This window comes from Macaca thibetana, chromosome 9 (assembly GCF_024542745.1).
Source record: "Macaca thibetana thibetana isolate TM-01 chromosome 9, ASM2454274v1, whole genome shotgun sequence".
Taxonomy (NCBI): domain Eukaryota; kingdom Metazoa; phylum Chordata; class Mammalia; order Primates; family Cercopithecidae; genus Macaca; species Macaca thibetana.
In genome coordinates, this window is record NC_065586.1 from 63,650,158 (window position 1) to 63,667,662 (window position 17,505).

The following is a 17,505-nucleotide window of genomic DNA, read 5'->3' on the forward strand; positions in this document are numbered from 1 at the left end:
CTCCTCCTCCTGGGAAACTCAGAGCCCCTCTCCCGGAAAGGGAGGGTGAGTGAGGAGGGTCTGACCTGCAGCCCTGCCTTTTGACCCTGAGAATTAGGAGTTGAAGGAAGAGGAGCTGCCCACTGAAATGACCACAGCAGCAAAGCTCTGGCCCCTGTGCCAGCACACTGATCATAATGCCTGGCACAGGGCGGGGGCTTGATCCCATCTGCTAGAGGCCTTTTGATCATCCTGCAGCATAACTGCTTCTGGGCTGGCTGCCCCATTGCAGACTGAGCTGGCCCTCGGATATCAGGGGCCCAGGTCAGATGTCTCGATCCACACTCGAACCGAATTACTTACTTTTAGGTCAGCCCTCTAGGACTCATCCTTGTAGTCCCAGGAGGAGGTGGGCTTTGGCAGAATTGGGATAAATGGGCATGGGGTAGGGAGGGCATTCTCATGAGGAGGTAGAGAGGCAGGACCTGGCTGCTCAGTGCTGGCTCCATGGGCTACATCCCAGGGACTGCAGGAGAGGGATGTCTCCACAGAAGGGGTTAAAGGGACAGGCCCACATGTAGCCACGTGCCCCAGGGCACAGGCAGCTTGGCAGGGTGAAATCAAAGCGGAGGAAATCAAGACATCCAACCCACAACCACCAAAACTGAACTTGCCAGGGCTGCTGCAGGGGCCTGTGTGCTGGGGACAGCGAGGGGGTGCCACAGGGGTGCCTTAGGAGCTGTGTTCTCCCTACCTCAACAGTTCTCTTCATGCAGTGGACTTGGCGCCTGATCACAGACTGCGGTCATGAAACAGGGGCCTGCAGGTCCTCCGGATAGCACATACTGCCTCTGTCTCCCTCTGCCTCCCTGTCTCACCAGAACCACAGACAGATGTGGCCCCAGGTTCTACGGTTCAGAAAAAAAGTCAGGGACAGGAGGCACATACCCCATGTGAGCTTTGCAGCCTTCATATGAGGAAGTCCTTCCTTCTAGCTAACCTGAGACCCTGCTGCTGCCACAGGGAGTCAAGGAGCTGATGGTGTGTGTGGGGGGACAGATTGGCAAGGGGCTCAGGACCTCAAGGATCTCAGGGGTCCAGGGGTCATCTCCGGGCCTGGTACAGGATGAGGCAGGGACCCCCAACCACAAAGAAGGAAAAGGCAGAGAGTAAGAGTCCTGGGGTGAATGTTGGGGACCTCTTTCCTCCTTTCCTGCCTTTCACAAGTGGGTATTGACTATCTACAATGTGCTAGGGGTTAATGTTGGGAACCTTGCTATGCAAAGCAGACACTGAGGCTGCTCCCATGAAGTTTATCCTCTAGGGAGGGGAACAGAAAAGCCTACAAACCACACACATCAATGTGGAGCAGCCGTTGTCATGAGACCTGTGGCCAAAAGGGGCAAGGAGCTGAGAGCCAGCTGGGGCATGGACTAGTCTGGCTCATGGCAGAAAAGTGAGACATGAGCCAAGATCTGAAGCTGAGCAGTAACTCACCAGGTGAGGGGCCCAGGCACACGGGAGTGGCTGAAAGCTAACCCAATAATGCGCTTCTTAGGAGCCAGGCAAGCATCTTGCATGTATTAGGTTGGTGCAAAAGTAATTGCAGTTTTTGCCATTACTTTTAATAGCAATTAAAAGCAATTACTTTTGCACCAGCTTAATGTTATTCACCCAGCACTCACTGCAACCCATTTCATGAGCAAGGAAACTAAGACAGAGAGGGGCCAAGTAACCTGCCAAGACAGCATACAGCCTGAAAGGACAGAGGCAGAATTTGAACCCAGGAAGCCTGGCTCAGAGCCCACACCTTGACTCTAGGCCTGTGAGAGGTGAAACTTGGCTCTTTCAAGGAGATTGGATGATCTATTACTGGAGTACCAGTCACTACTCAAAGCACTTTATGTCTTAACTTTTTTTAATCCTAAAAACAACCCTCATAAAAGTACTCTTATTATCATTACCCTTATTTTACAGAGGTGTAACCTAAGGCACAGAGAGCTTGAATAACTTGCCCAAGGTCTCATCGTCAGTAATTGGCAGAGCTGGTCTTGAACCCAGCAACCTGGTTCCAGAATCTGTGCTCCACCGTGTAGCTGGACTCCAGAAGCAAGGGCAGGTGAGCCATGAGGCTGGAGAGGGTAATAAGGGCTGTACCTGAAGGCTACATGGGTCGCATTTAGCAATGTGTTCTCCAGCCTGAGAGCAACAGGGAGTTACTGAAGAGTTCAATCAGGGAGATGGCATCATTGCATTTAGTTTTCTAAAAGGTCCCCTCTGGCTGCTGTGTGGATAAGAGAGTCAGGACAGCATGGGTGAGAGCAGATGAGTTAGGGGGTCGGGCTGGGGAGGGCAGGCGGGGATGGAGAGGAGCGGACAGGTCTGCAGAAGCTGAGAAGGTGTGGACAGGAGGGCCGCGGTGGTGTGGCTGGAGGCCAGTGTGCTCACATATGAAGGGATGCTGGTGAGGGGTGGATTTCCTGCTCAGTTTAGACAGGTAGAGTTTGAGGTGCTTTTAAGACATGCTGGAGTTGTGGGTTGGTGGGTGTAGAGATTGGCTGGGGCTCTGATGATATTAAGAGCCAGAGATGTCCTACCATGGAACAGTCAGCCATATAAGGTAGTGAGCTCCCTGTCACTGAGGTGTAAGCTTGAGGACCAAGGCTGCTGTAGGAAATTCCTAGAGCAGCACCTGACTTATGAAGGCCCTTCCTGATTCTATGGAGTTGACGCTGGAGGTGTCAGGAGCACCCTCTGACCTCCCGTGTCACAGAGCTTCCCCCAACTCCAGGAAACCTCAAATGCCAGTTCAAGGGGAGGTGGATGAAGCTATTCCTGGAAGAGCCCTGGCAAATGCCCCTTTAACCCAGCCCCCTTTCTGCATCCTTGTCCCAAGAGGTCAACCTTTCTGACCTGCCCTATAGGCCACCTTATCAGAGCACGACCTGGTGCTAAAGAGGTGCCTTCACAGAGCATCTGCAGCCTGACAGAGGGCCACAGGTGCAAAGTCCTTCTATGGCAGAAGTTCAGGTCCCACAACAGCTTTTAGGGGCAGCAAGGTTCTTCTGCTGCAACCCAAAGAACAGATAAAAAACCAAAGTGCCTGAAGGGAGGGTGGGGCGGGCAGGAGGAAGGAGAGTGTGGGCAGAGGGAAATGCCTGGACAAATGCTCAAAGGAGAATGACCAAGACTTGAGGAGGCAGGCAAGGCTGGGGTGGGAGTGAGGATGGGAAAGGGCCAAGGAGGCAGAGGCCCAGCCTACATGGACCCCAGCCATGTGGTGTTTCAGGCAAACCCACAATAGCTGCCAGGCAGGGAGACAGGGGCCCAGTGTCCCCTCAAAGGCCGTGCCCAGGCTCTCTGGCAGGCAGTTCCGCCCCTTTGTGCTCGACTGGCCCTTGCTCTTTGAAGGACCAGGGGAGCACCCCCTGCCAGCAGGCCCACCCCTTCTGCCACAGGCAGCATCTCTGCAAGGAGGCCCCACACCCAGGGCTGTGGATGGGAGAGCGGGAGTGTCAGCAGGGGCTGCTGCTGGGGCCTGCCAGCAGCCCAGACAACACCCGGCGCAGCTGGTGACCCCTTCCACCCTAGCCTCCCCAGACCCAGGCCTCAGTTTCCCCTGGAGAAGCCTGCTGACTTCCTCTGACTGAGGGCTCAATAGACTGTTTCTGGGAGGGGCAGAACTCAACCCAAAGAGGTGGAAGAAGGATTTCTGAGGCTTCCTGGAGGGCAAACCTCAGTTGATTTTGTTTTTGGAAAACAACAGCGAAAAGCCTGCTGCTTGCCCTTCTTCAAACCTCCCAGTGCACAAGGAGACTTTTGTTGACATCTCACCGTGAGCCTCGTCACTGCCCCTCAGCCCCTCAAGCACTGCTTGGGACCCACGTAAGGGGGTCTGGGTTTCACTGCACAGGGAGCTCCAAGCACTGGGCCACACAGACCCTCTCTCTCTCTCTCTCTCTCTCTCTCTCTCTCTCATTCTCAGGGCCTCCCAGGCCCAGCCGCAGAACACGATCACCCGTGGAGCTCGTTAGACACTTATGGCCAAGCCCTACCCACGGACATCTGTAGCAGGTATTGGGAACAATTGGCCTGGCGTGTTTTGAAAGCTCCCCAGGCGATTCTAATGCAACCAGCATCACCAGTACAAGTGCAAGCCTTTGAGGACATCTGGATCAGAGGAGAAGGAGGGGAAGTAACTTTAAAATGTTTAGTTACTTCAGAACTTTTACCCCTCTCTGGCTCTAAAAGGGAGACTTCAGGCAGCTGATACAAAGACAGACAGACACTATACAGTAAGGTAGAAGAACAGCAAAGGCAGAGTGATCAAATAGGATCTGGGATCAAGGCTCATACAAAAGCCTTTGCCACTGGCTGAACCCCAGATTTGCTGCTAAACTTCCTAGTGGCCAGGTCAGAGTCTGAGAGACAAGAACAAACCCATCCATCCTGGGAAACCCAAGCATTCCAGAGGCCAAGGCTGGACAAGGGCTTCCCTCAGGGTGCTCATCACCAAGGCCTGATGTAATTAGCAACACTCACAATGTCTTTCCTACAACAAAGATGCTGGTGCAGCCCTGACGCCAAGGCAGTTCAGTAAACACTGCCTCTGGGAGCCAAACCAAACTGAACAGATCCCCAGCCCCTGGCTGGTTTGACTGGCCTCAGCAGTTAGAGAGGTATGACACTTCATACAGACAAGTATATCCTAGTGGCTGAGGATGCCAGCTCTGGGCCACACTGCCGGATTTCAAGGCCTAGTTATGCTACTCACATACTGTGTGACCATGGGAAAGTTGCTTAACTTCTCTGTGCCTCTATTCTTTCTTCTGTGAGAAGGGAATAGTAACAGTAGTAACCACTTCATAGGATTATTGTGAGAATTTAGTGAATCAATAGATGTAAAGGTCTCTGAATAGTCCCTGGTACACAGTGTAAGTGTAAGCTCAATACACAGTGTAAACTCAATAAATATCGGCCACCAATAAAAGTTGTGGACAAGGTGCATGCAGCCCCATATTATCTCCTCCAATGATGAGAGAGGTGGCAATGGTTACAGTTGCCGTTAGCCAAATGATTTCATTTAATCCTACAACAACCCTGTAAGGAGGATGTCATCATCTCCATTTTTCAGATCAGGGTACTGAGGTTCAGGTCACACAGTTAGTGGCAGGGGTTCAAATGCCATGGTGTTGTCTGCTTCACCATTTTGCCACCCCCTGACTCTAAAGAAAAACCTTGGCAGGCAGCTGGGGCAGGTAAAAATGAAGCTCCTGACCTTGAGAGTAGAGGATGGGAGGGGGTGGGTGCTCCCAGCTTCTCTGCCCAATGGGGAACACATCACCGAGCCTTTTCTGCTCTCCCAGCCAGGATGCATCTTGCAGCCTGGACACACAGAAGTCAATCATCTCATCCTCTGCTGGTTGCTGAGAAACACCCCTGGAGCAAATGCTGAGCCTACAGTTGGGTCCAGGGCCGGGGACATTGCGAGGAAGGCTGACTAAGAAACCTTCCCCAGCCTCTAGCAGGGGGACCTTATGTTAACAGCTAATTTGTGAGAGCTGCCTACTATGTGCAAAGTCCTGGGCTAGACTTAATAAGGGACCCAAGACTGCATGCCTCTATTGCTGTCATCGGGTCCTGTGTGGTCACATAGAGAGACCGTTGTACAATGTGGTTGGGTTGAGCCATGAATGGCAAATGGATTTCCTCTTGTGCACTGACTCTAATGGACGGGAGTGGCAGCCTGGGTTGCCGTTCCCTGTGCCACTGGAGGACTGTGCTGAGAAGGATTCTGAGGCCTACCTAGGCTGAAGGGGAAAGAGTGTGTTGAGTGATGAGTAGCACCTTCTATGGTTTGGGATAAGGAAAGCCAACACCACACGCTATGTCTATTTTCCTTCTCTGAGCTAAATGTCTGGCACAACCAAGGAAGAGCCACAGGAAGTGGGAGCAGGGAGGGAGCCCATATTGGGTTGGAGTGGTTCGAGGAGGCTTTCCAGAGGGCAGTGGGGCAAGTCTAGAGTGATTAAGAAGAAGGGGAAAAGGCATCTTTCTGGGAGTTACCCAACCGTAAAGCTGTGCTTAGGGCAGATGGAATGGTGTTTGAGGTGCTTTTGGTTTTCCCCACCACCTTCCTATGAGGGTTGGCTGCCTCCTGAGGTCCTCAGTCTGTTCAGAGTTATCTCCTAGTTCAAAGGCCTTTGGAGATGCTGCAGAGCTCTAATAACTCTCCCTGCCTTTATAGCAAGCACCTGTTATTAAAAAAACGAAATCTAGACTTATGAAATAGCTCTTCATCTTGAACACCAACCCTCATTAGTAAGTAGCAGCTTCCTGGAACACTGTTGAAAGGATTCTGAGGTTGCATGTAAGCTCCATGGAAAAGTGTACAGCAATTGATTAATAATGTCTGCTGAGAGCCCTGGGATGGGGAGTAGTGCACACTCAAGCCATGTATGGGCCACTGCTGACCTAGTTAATTGTCTGGAAAGGGGAAGGTGTGGTGGAGGAGAGATGCCTGCTGGGGGCTGGATCCCACCTCTGACTCCTCTGGTACCATCTTGTGCTGGCTGCATTTGAGGAAACCTGGATCCAGAGTCTGTCCATATACTGAGGTCCAGGCAGCTGTGGTCAACACAGGACACTGTGCACAGGTTACCCACCCTAGTACACATGCACTTCCCCTTTAAGAGTTTCTTCCCATCCTCATCCCAGCATTTCAGTCCTAAAGGACCCCATCCAGAGCCCCAATCTTTCAGCTGCTGCTTTGATCCCTCCCCTATATCTGTCCCCTATATCTCTTTGCCATTACTTTCAATGGCAAAAACTGAAATTACTTTTGCACCAAAATCATACACCGTATAAACATGAGACACGTTATTATAATTGTTGTTATTTTTAGGGATGAAGGAGTGTGCCTGGGGTTCCTCAACATTTTAGTCTGGAAGTTTTAACCACTTCCTCTCCCAGGAGATTCTTTAACATTCAAAGGAATGAATCAGAGATAGTGGGAGGGAGGTACAGTGACATCAGTCTTCTCATCTGTAAAACGGGGTGGTGTGAATGTCAGTCCCTTAGGGAAGTTGCGAGGATTGAAAGAGATATAATGGTAACACGCATAGCATTGGCCCCTGTATGTACCCTATAACTATGGGACGTTTCTAGTACAGTTTATGATGTTATCATTGGGGGTGAGGAGTCTAACTGGCATCTCCCAAAACTCACTTAAAAGTGGCTGCTGAGACCCTCCTCTGCTTCCCCTTGGGCCTAGAAAATGGATTTGGCTCTTTTTTTTTTTTTTTTTTTTTGAGATGGAGTCTTGCTCTGTCGCCCATGCTGGAGTGCAATGGCTCGATCTCAGCTCACTGCAACCTCCGCCTCCCAGTTCAAGCGATTCTCCTGCCTCAGCCTCCCGCATAGCTGGGATTATAGGTGCCCGTCACCATGTCCAGCTAATTTTTGTATTTTTTAGTAGAGCTGGGGTTTCACCATGTTGGCAGTCTGGTCTCGAACTCCTGACCTCAGGTGATCCACTCACCTTGGCCTCCCAAAGTGCTGGGATTACAGGCGTGAGCCACCGCACCCGGCCCAGCATTTGGCTCTTTTAAATTCCACTCCTTTCTCATTCACTGCACACAGCTGCCCAGTCCTGGGTGTCATCTGATTTTCTCCATTTGGGACATTCCAGCTTCTTTCTCACAGCAAGCAAATCAAATAACAGGCAGCTGGACTGCTCGTTAACGGTCCCAGACCAGGAGAGAGGCACTGATGGGGGAAGAGCTGGGGCCTGAGGTCTGGAAAGCACACTCCTGGTTCCCCACATCCTCCAGTCCCGGCTCTGCACAACCCCCATCGTGGGCTGGTCCCCTCGGATCTGCCTCTGGCTCCCCTCTCAGGCCTCCTGTCCTCCTGGGTCCCCTTGGCCGGCCCTCCCTGCAGCTCCCTCTTCCTTCTGCCTCATAGACACAGTCTTTGCCACATCACCTGCTTTCCCCATTGGCATGGGTGACATGCGTGTGCCCTGGAGTCCCACCCCCAGTTCATTGCACAGGCCGTGTGCCTCACCAGGCTTGCCCTCCCCAGTGTCCTTCTCCCATTCTTTAGGAAGTGGCCCAGTCCTGCCTGCTCCAACGATTGCCTGCCCCAGGTCCCTAAGAGCCCTCCCTGAGCACTCATCTGGTCTTGTGCATGGTCTTTGGTGATGGCACCTTTTAGTGAAGTCTCCGATCTGTCCCCAGTCCCAGGAGGGAGGCAGGGCCTAGATTTTATGGAAGATGAACCCGAAGTGCAGGAGTGTAGCATGGTTTGCCTAAGGCCACAGGACTGGCAAAGCCCAGCTAGAATCCTGGTCTTGGCCCCCAGACTCACCAGATGCCTGTGTGCCCCGTGAGGACAGGCACCTTCTGCACCTCCATTTTGGAGAATTGTTTTGTAAGAAAATCATTTCCCCTCTCTTGTCTCTGAATTTTCCTCTCCCGTGGCAGGTTTCTACCTGTCCCAATTCTCTGCCTTACCCATTCCTCTCCTCTGCCCTTTGCTCAGACCTGGGAGAACACACCTACACAGGGAAAGGCCCAGGATGGTCCCCTCAAGTTGCTTTGCAGGCCTGGAAGCTGCTCATAGCACAGCACTGGCCAATAGAACTTTCTGCGAGGATGTGCATATTCTTTCTCTCTACCGTCCAGCTCCATAGTCTCTAGCTGCAGTGTCCACTGAACACTTGAAACCAGGCTGTTGCAACAGACAAGCTAAAATTTAAATTTTATTTAATTTTAGTTTGTTTAAATGTAATGAGTTGCATATGAATAGCAGTTTCTGTATTGGACAGTCCAACACTAGGGTGTCCCTCCAGGAGCACAGAGAAGGCACCCACAGATAAGGCCACTCACACCATCCACCTGTGGCATAGTTCCCTTCCTCTGGCTCCAGCATCTTCCCCTATTGACCTCAGCCACCATTTCCAGTCACCCCTCTCTGATCCTACTTTCACCCCCATTCATTGTCCCTTCTGGCCTGCAGCAGCCTCCTGTTTGGCCTTACCAGTTTGCCAGCCATAAGCACTCACTCTAGGGGCATAACTGCCTTGCTCAAAACCCTTCAATGTCTCCCTGTTACTCTTATTTAGATCTAACTTTCTCTAAGGCCCCTCTTGACCTGAGCTGCCCATCTCTCTCCAGCCACATCTCCTACTTCCTCACCCTCCCAGTCCTCCGGGGTCCTGGACTTCCCGCACTTCTCCCAATTCCCTCTGGCCTCCAGCCTCAAAGACTTTCTCTTTGTCCCCTTAGAACAAGGCTTCACTCACCCACTTTTGCCTGGCAAACTCCTATTCATCCTTCAGTTCTTCATTTGAAAATCACTTCCCTAAGGAAGGCTGCCATGACTGCCACCACCATCAGACAATGCTGCATGTAATGCATTCCCCAGGCCCCTCTCTTCTTTCACTATTGTAGCTTTTTTTTTCTTTGTACACGACATGGTCACTACCCATTTTCTTCTTTGTGCACTACTTCCCTGTAAGTTTAGGAGGGCAAAAGTGTCTCCCACAATACCTGATCCACAGCAGGCTCTCAATAAACATTTACTGAATGAATGAATGAGAATAGACCAAAAAAAAAAAAAAAAAAAAAAAAAGATGGCAGGATACAGTGCAAAGAACATTGTATACAGGGCCAGGAGGCTGAGGTTCTAGTCCTGGACCTCACTATGTGACTCTGGGCTCAATTTCCCCACCTTAAAAATGGGATTCAGTTCAGATGTTCTCTGGGATAACTTTGATATCTAGTAGTTGAAAAGATTACATTCAGTAGGGTAAATACGGAGCTGCAGCTTGGAGGGAAGGAGTGAGCATGTTGGATACAATAGTAACCAACATATAGCCCCAAGGCCCCTAGAGTATACGACTTGGCATGGCTAAGTCTGAAGCAGCGGAAGCAAGGAGCTAGGAAAGGCCAGGGCATGGTCAGGCCAGCAGGAAGGTCTGGGAAGGGGAAAGCATGGACAGAGGGGCTGCGCTAAACCCTGCAAATCAGACGCTTTATCCCTCAGCAGCCAGGACCCCCAAGATACCTGGAGGAGCTCTCACTGCCCTGACACCCTCTTCACCACCCAGCCAGTCTGGGCTCACACTGCCTGAGCCCAGAGATGCCCCACCTCCACCCCAGGCCCAGGGGACCATGGGCAGCCCGATGGAGCTCTCCGGATTCCCTGGAGGCTGGCAGGCCATGGGAATGAGCTGACAGCAGCAGTCATGGGTGCACCACTAGCACCAGTAAGCTTGCCCTGTGACCGCCCTCTCTGCTCTGGCTCTGCAATCTCCTTCTCCTTGGCCACCCTGGAGAACTGCTCCAGCAGATGAGAGCCTGGCAGAGGCAGCTGAGAGGAGCCTGGCTGTAGGGAATAGGTACATCTTGCCAAAATGCTCACAGCACCCCACCCACCACAGGTAGAGCTGTGCTCCAGTGTTTGCTACATCAGCACTGTTTTGCATGTTCAGAGGGGTTGGAGCGTTTGTCCCAAGTTTCCAAGTAGCAGAGTGGAGATAAAAACCCAGGGTTTCTGGACTCTACCACTGTGGTCTTTACTGTTGCACACGCCCTCCAGCTAAGTAAGAGATCCTCTCCCATTTCTTCCCCATGGAAACCTTCCATGGTCAGGACCTTCCATGGCCAGGACCTGCTCCAGAACCTCTTCCCAGACTGCTGCAGCCCCCACCTGCCTGTCCTCCTCTCCATCTGGGCCCTGGATCCCCTGTGCTGTCCAGATTCCCACAGATCATCAGGCCTCACCCTGCCAAGGCCCAGCCTTTCCTCTGGTGGCACAAAGAGGCTGCATGTCCCTCCTTCCTGGGGAGGGGACAGCCTTTTTCTGTATTCCCAAGATTGCCATAGCTACCTGATACACTAGTAGCGTTTAATCTACTTGGATCAAGAAAATTTGGAGAATGGGAGAAAGCATCCTTTTTCCAGAAAAATAAGAAACCTGGTTTAGGAACAAGAAGGTGTGGACTAATTTGCGGCCAAGGACAGCAGAGTCAGGCGACCCACACTTGGATCGTAGCGGCCTGGGCCAGTGAGCAGAGACCAGGGCACCACCCCCTGCAAGAACTGTCCCCTCTTCCCGCAACACCCCGTCCTTAAGGGGTGGAGGGGGAGGGCCACGGGGCTCAGTAAGCCTCAGCCTGGGCCTCTGGGCGCGCTTCCCGCTGCGTGGGCGCGGGGCGGCTGTCACACCACCCCGCCAGGTCCCGAAAGGGAGGAGTGGAGCTTGCTGGCCTCCGCGCACCCAGCCTTCCTCCACCTGCCCGGCGCGCCCAGGACGCTCCCAGCGCTGGACGCCGGGAGAGCTTGCCGGAGGCGGGAGTCGCGGGGTCATGCTCTTGCCCACCAGGTCCTCCGAATCCCTGGCAGGGCAGCGTCTGTCCGTGTCCCCGACCCCTCCCGCAGGCAACTCGCACGAACCCGGGGCTCGCAGACAGCTAGCGCCCGCGGACACCGGCTGAACAGTCTGGAGGCTGCGCGAGGGGGCGCCGCGGGGAGGGATAAAAGCCAGCAACAAAGAGCACAGACCTCGTCCAGCAGTTGGTTGACTCGTCCCAAAATAGCCGTCTCCATTTGCTGCTCCCCGCGCTCCGCTTCCAGGCGCAGCACCCGGGCCTGCAGCTCCGCCGTCCGAAAGTGGGCGAGCAGGCTGAGTGCCAGCGAGCAGAGGGCCAGCGCCAGCAGCCCGCACGACCCTGGACTCGGCAGCCGTGTGCCGCGCTCCGCCCGCGCCGCCGCCAGAGCCACCGTCCCGGGCGCGCCCAACTCCCTAGGGCCGCAGGCACCAGTGGCTGCCGCTTTGTGGGTGCTCTCCGCTACCATCCTCTCACGTCTTGAGAACCAATAAATAAATAAATAGAATAAATAAAGGCGACAGCTGCTGCCAAAAGGCTGTATCCAAACTGCGGGGCAAGGGGGAAAGGGCTTGTATCGCTGGAAAACGTCCCTTTCCGTTGCTCCCGGCAAAGAGGACGGAAAAATTAGCAGTAGGAGGGGAAGGGCCGAAAAAGCACAACCAGCGGTAATTGGGGTACACCTAGGTGAGAAAAAAAGTTATTTCGAAGAACGTTCCAAGTCCAGGAAAGTTAGGGGAATCTGACCGGCTCTCCTTCTCTCCGCCCAGTCTTTCCCTTCAAGAGTCTGCAGAGCAGTTGGTGCCGCGCTGTCAGTCCTCCTGGGCGCCTCGTGTCTCCCGGGCCAGCCAGTTTCAGTCCCCGGGCGAAGGGGCGCACATGGAGGGCCCCATGGGCAGAGGTGGGTAGTGGCGGCTGGCGAGGAGCGCTGGGGCCGATTCCGGCGCCTCTGTAACTTGACACACTCCCTGCGGCTGCACGGATCGGATGAGCAATCCGTGCTACTTCCCAAACTAATCTCTCCCGCCCCCCTCCCTCCTCCTCCTCCTCACTCCTCCTCCACCTCCCGCGGGGCCGACTGCTTGAATTTGTTTATTTATGCAAACTCGCCCGGGGTGGGGGGCGTGGTGAGCAGGTCCGGCGGCCCCAGCCCGCCGGCCCCGGAGCCCCTCTCCCGCGCTCCCGGTCCTCTTTGAAGTGACACTTGGGGTTATTTATAGGCAGGAAGGGGGTGTGGAGTGGAGCTGGGGCTGCACTTCTCTCTCATTCTCCGGATTCACACCGAGGGCTCGTTTGGCCTTCCACGGAGGCAGTGGGGCAGGCACCACTCCACCTTTCCCAGCCCTTGAGACCCTCCAGGAACCTGGCTGAGTTATTGTCAGGGCTTGTGGGTGGATCTCCACGTCCTGCTCAAGACTACCTGATCCCTTCAGCCACTGCTCCTCTACCCCCAAGCCCTCAACCTCTTACCCCTTCCTTCTCCCCCACAACCAACTCCCTGCGGACTCTGTACCTCCTGAGATCTGCAGTGCCAGGCGGCCAACCACATCTTTACTCTGGGGTGAAAAGTCAGCCCTCCAGGGGGCAGCAGAGCCGACACCCCTTTCTCTCTTTCAGGACCAAGACCTGAGGTAGTATGAGAAACTGAAAACTGAGCAGAAGAGCTTATTCCAGGTATCTGAGAGGTGGCTCAGTGGGGCTGCCTACCAGTCCTGACATCTCCCCTTCTTGCCTGCCGCTAATCTGAGACCCCTGCCGTCTATCACTTTGTGGTGAGACCAGCCTGCCCCAATCATCACAGTCATCAAAGGTGAGCAATTCCTACATAAACTCTGGCTCCATCCCTGTGGGAGGCTTAGAGCTAACCAGGCTCTCTCCTGCTGTCATTTCCTATACTCCATTAGAGAAAAACTGGTGGCCTGAAGGGCATTTGGTAGTTTTCTCTCTTCTCTTGTCACCTCCTCCACCCCCCACATTAAGTAGCATTTGTATCCCAAGAGACTTTATCTCCTTGTGCCTGTTGACATTCCTGTGAATGAGGTGGTGGGACTGAGTTTTTGGGAGAAAGCCTATCTTGCGGGAACAGCGGGCAGAGGAGAGAGGACTGGGCTTTCAAATATGCAGTGGAGATGGGGGCAGCAGTGGTGCTGGGATTCATTTCAAAATAACAAGGAATGCCAGTAGAAACTTCCCATTTTCTATATTGACCTGATGGAACTTGATATATAATACAGTATCACTGCGCTTCTAATAGAGTGTGGCATACCTAATAGTGTGTATTGGACTTGTAATATAGTAAGTACTTAGATCATATATAATAAAGGTGACATTGACTGCTGGGCCAGTTAGCCACTATGGAGGACAACAGGAGTAGAAGGTGATGCTGCTGAAAGAGCCGGTGGCCAGGAGCTCTGGGTTCCAGTTCCAGTTCTAGGATTTCCCTGATGGCTTCAGGGGGCAACGGCACTCTGTTTTCTCCATCCCTGTGATGGGATGTTCCAGTCCACTCTACAGAGGAATCCTTGGGAGAACTCGATGGTATTGAGGAACACCAGGGGGCGCTGGAGAGTTTCTGCACTGGGAGGTACAGGCCCGGAAATTCAGGGACTTTGGACTTCCCCCGCTTCCCTCCCAGGCTAGTCTGAATGGAGGAACTGAGGTGAGGAGTTAGTTTCATTCCCTCCTTATCCTGCAAACTGATCTTTTCCCTTTCAGGACTTTGGAGGCCCTCAGGAATGCTCAGGCAGTGAAATCTAAACATTTGGAGCTGGAGCATCCTTGCGACTGGGAACTGAAGGAGGAGGGTGCTGCGCCAGCCTGACCTGACCCCAGCATTGCAAACCCTGGAGCTTCCAGGGGGACTCTGGAGTCAGAGAAACCCGAGTGTAAATCTCCCTTTTGTCAATGTGGAAGTTGCTGAACATCTCTGAGGCTCAGTTTTCTCATTTATAAGATGGGCTGATAATAAAAGCATCTACGCATCTGGAAGGACTGAATGAGGTAATGCATGTAAAGCAGTGAACACAGTGCCGGCACACTGCAGGCACTCAATGAAGGGCATTAGCCTCCTTCTCTGGAACTCGTGGCTGCTAGGGCCATCTCAGACACAGCTAGCTCTGGGCTCCCAGTTGTGAAACAGGAAGAGGTTTCCATCCCAGAGAAAGCAAATGGATCACAGTTAACCTCCATTTTTTCCCCAACTGATAGCTGAGAGTAGCAGCTTGTGAGCAGCAGGAGTTAGCCTGTGTTGAGGGGCCTGATCCCCAGGTATCCCTCTTCTTCTTTTCTTCTTCCTACACTGCTTAGAATTCTTACCCTGGGATATTTTTCCTTCAGGTAGAGCATTGTCTACCCCAGGCACAAGTTACAGCCTCATGTGGCTTATCTTGAACCCTTCTTTCTTCATAGGTGGGGGCCAGGACCTGGGGACACTGAGGTGAAAAGAGTGCCTTCCAGGAGCTTTAAAAACAGTTGGTTAAGGAAGACAAGTCATGTTCACATAAAACTGCCACAAAAGGCAAAATAGCGAAAATCCACAAAACGTGTAAAGACCATAAACCGTGCTTCAGGGCTCCCAGAAGAAAGGCAGGGATTCAGATGCCTCAGGAAAAACACCCAGGAAATAGATTTTCTTGTTTGCAGTCAGAAGAGAGAGGGCCTCCAATGCTAACCCAAAGACTTTGATTTTGAACTGTGGTCTTGGTTACACGCCTAGACAGAAATGAAGACAAAATGCCCCAGGCATACAACCTGCACTGTTCTTCAAGTCTTTTCTGTGTTTTTCCACTTTTTTGCTCCTGCTAGACCCTCTGCCAGGAAGGCCACCCTTCTCTCTTCTGTTTTCTACACCTTAAAATCCTACCATTTGCTCCCAGCCCATTTTTATTGAGCAAACCCCATTTCTTTTCCTCCACTGTGGCTTTGACAGCATCAAACTCCTTCCTGAAACCAAAACTGCCACCGTGGCATCTCCGAGGCCCAGTTGTGCTGTCTCCCACTGCCTCTCCCACCAGCTTTTCAGGCTTCCCCAAAGATTCCTCTTCTGCTCCCCATGACAAAAGCGAAGGTCAGCCCTCCTCCAGAAGGCCGCAGGTCCTCTGTCCTCTGTTTGACTGTTCTGCCCATGGCTGTTGACCTGCCTCTCCCATTTCTTCCCCATGGAAAGCTTCCATGGCCAGGACCTGCCCCAGGTCCCCTGTAGAGGCCACAGGGGAGCCAACACCCATCACTTTATTTGCCCTGAGCCTAGTCCCCCTTTTCCTAGTAACTGTGCCTCAGTTTCCTTTGGGGAAACTTCTCCCCAGGACATATGGCTCTGGTGGGGTTAACTCCATACCTGGCATATGAATAGGAAGTAACCTCACCAGTTGGCCTCTCTCATCTCCCCTGGCTACTGTGATTAGGTCAGCGAGGACATGTGGCCCAGTTCAGGCCAGTGAGAGTTGGACTGGAGTGACTGGGAACGACAGCTATTTCCTTGGAAGGGCTTTCTAAAGGGATAAGCTGGAGCTGCTGCAGCTGTCTTGCCACTGTTGATAAATAAGGATGAAGCCAACACGGAGGCAAACAGAGGTGGAGAGCGACTGAGTCCTGAAGACATCATCGAATCCCTTCAATCAAATTGTGCCAGAAGCCTGGTGACAAGAGTCCTTTCTGCTCCAGCCAGTTTGAGTTGGGTTTCTTTTCTTGCATGTATAAGAGCCCAGTCACATATAGGACCTCAGGCTACCTTTCTGAGTCAGAATCTCTTTGTGGTTGTTAGGAGGAGATGGCAAGGAAGTCCAGGTTCCTGTCTGCTTCTAAAAGCTTCCCGAGGGATTGGGAGGTCCATCTAGGGAAGAACCTGGACTAAGCGCTCACCCTGGGAGAACTTGTCCATCATAGGCTCCAGTTTCTATCTCTCTGCGGACAACTCTCCCACTCAAACACACAGTTCATGTCCCACGCACAGCTTGCTCACGATGGCTCTTGAAGCGCCCCTCCCCTCCACCTCACACTCAGCTTCCCCACACCCTCCCTGCCCTTTGTTCCCTCGGTGCCATGTATGGCATCACCCTGTGCTCAGCTGGGATGTTTGCTTTCTCCCTGCCCTCTCTTCCCTCACTCACTTGAGTTGGGACTAGTCCTGGAGATTCCATCTCCTTCCCTTTTTTTCGGATCTGTTCCTCCTCTCTGATCTCTCTGCTTCTGTTGTCTACCCCAAGCCTAAAGTTTTTTTGTTTTTGTTTTTTGTTTGTTTGTTTTTGTTTGTTTCGAGATGGAGTCTTGCTCTGTCACCCAGGCTGGAGTGCAGTGGTGCAGTCTCGGCTCACTGAAGCCTCCACCTCCTGGGTTCAAGCGATTCTCCTTCCTCAGCCTCCCGAGTAGTTGGAATTACAAGCATGTGCAACCATGCCCGGCTAATTTTTGCATTTTTAGTAGAGATGGGGTTTCACCCTGTTGGTCAGGCTGGTCTTGAGCTTTTGATCCGCCTACCTCGGCCTCCCAAAGTGTTGGGATTACAGGCGTAAGCCACTGTGCCCAGCCCAAGCCTAGGTCTTAAAACAAGCCCAACTTTCCCATACTGTAGCCAGAACAGGCAAAACCATGGAGGTGTGGACAGGGACCTGCCAGAGCCTCCCCAAGGAGCTCCAGACTTTCTGTTTCTTACTTCTGTCCCAGGCTTTATGATCCCTGGCATGACACTCAGTTTTCTAGCTCTGCTTCTGACTCCTGCATCAAGCAACAAGATAGAAGGGTACCTGGGCCCCTGGTGGCTTCATGGAGTCAAGTTGCCAAACAAGCCTAGACTTTCACATAAATGAGAAATAACTGAGTTCATTTGAGCCGCTGTTATTCTGAGTCTGTCTTCTGTAGCTTAAGCCACTTCTAACTGTGACTTGCATCTGTCTCCTCCTGAGCTGTGAGTTCCCAGAGGGCAGGGATGACTGCACTCATCCCCATATCCTCAGCACTCAGCACAGGGTAGATGCCCAAGGCATGGTGGAATGAAGGAAAGAGTGAGCAAAGGATGGAATGAATGGATGGATTCTAGCTCTGGCTCTCTCCTAGCTCTGTTACCTAAGCTGTGCATCTACTTCTTCTTATATAACATGTAGAGATTGATGGATGAGGGAGGAAAGAAGAAGTGG

At 52.6% G+C, this 17,505-nt stretch overlaps 1 protein-coding gene across 1 annotated transcript in view; it reads right to left on the minus strand.

Annotated features, from left to right (window-relative positions):
- The window catches only part of LOC126962259 (uncharacterized), a 71,305-nt gene extending 58,881 nt beyond the window's left edge, over window positions 1-12,424 (minus strand). Inside the window, exon 1 of the mRNA XM_050803130.1 lies at window positions 11,550-12,424. Within this exon, the coding sequence (XP_050659087.1) occupies window positions 11,550-11,843 (294 nt within the window). The 5' untranslated portion in view covers window positions 11,844-12,424. The remainder of the gene's footprint in view (window positions 1-11,549) is intronic.
- Between the last annotated feature and the right edge of the window lie 5,081 nt (window positions 12,425-17,505).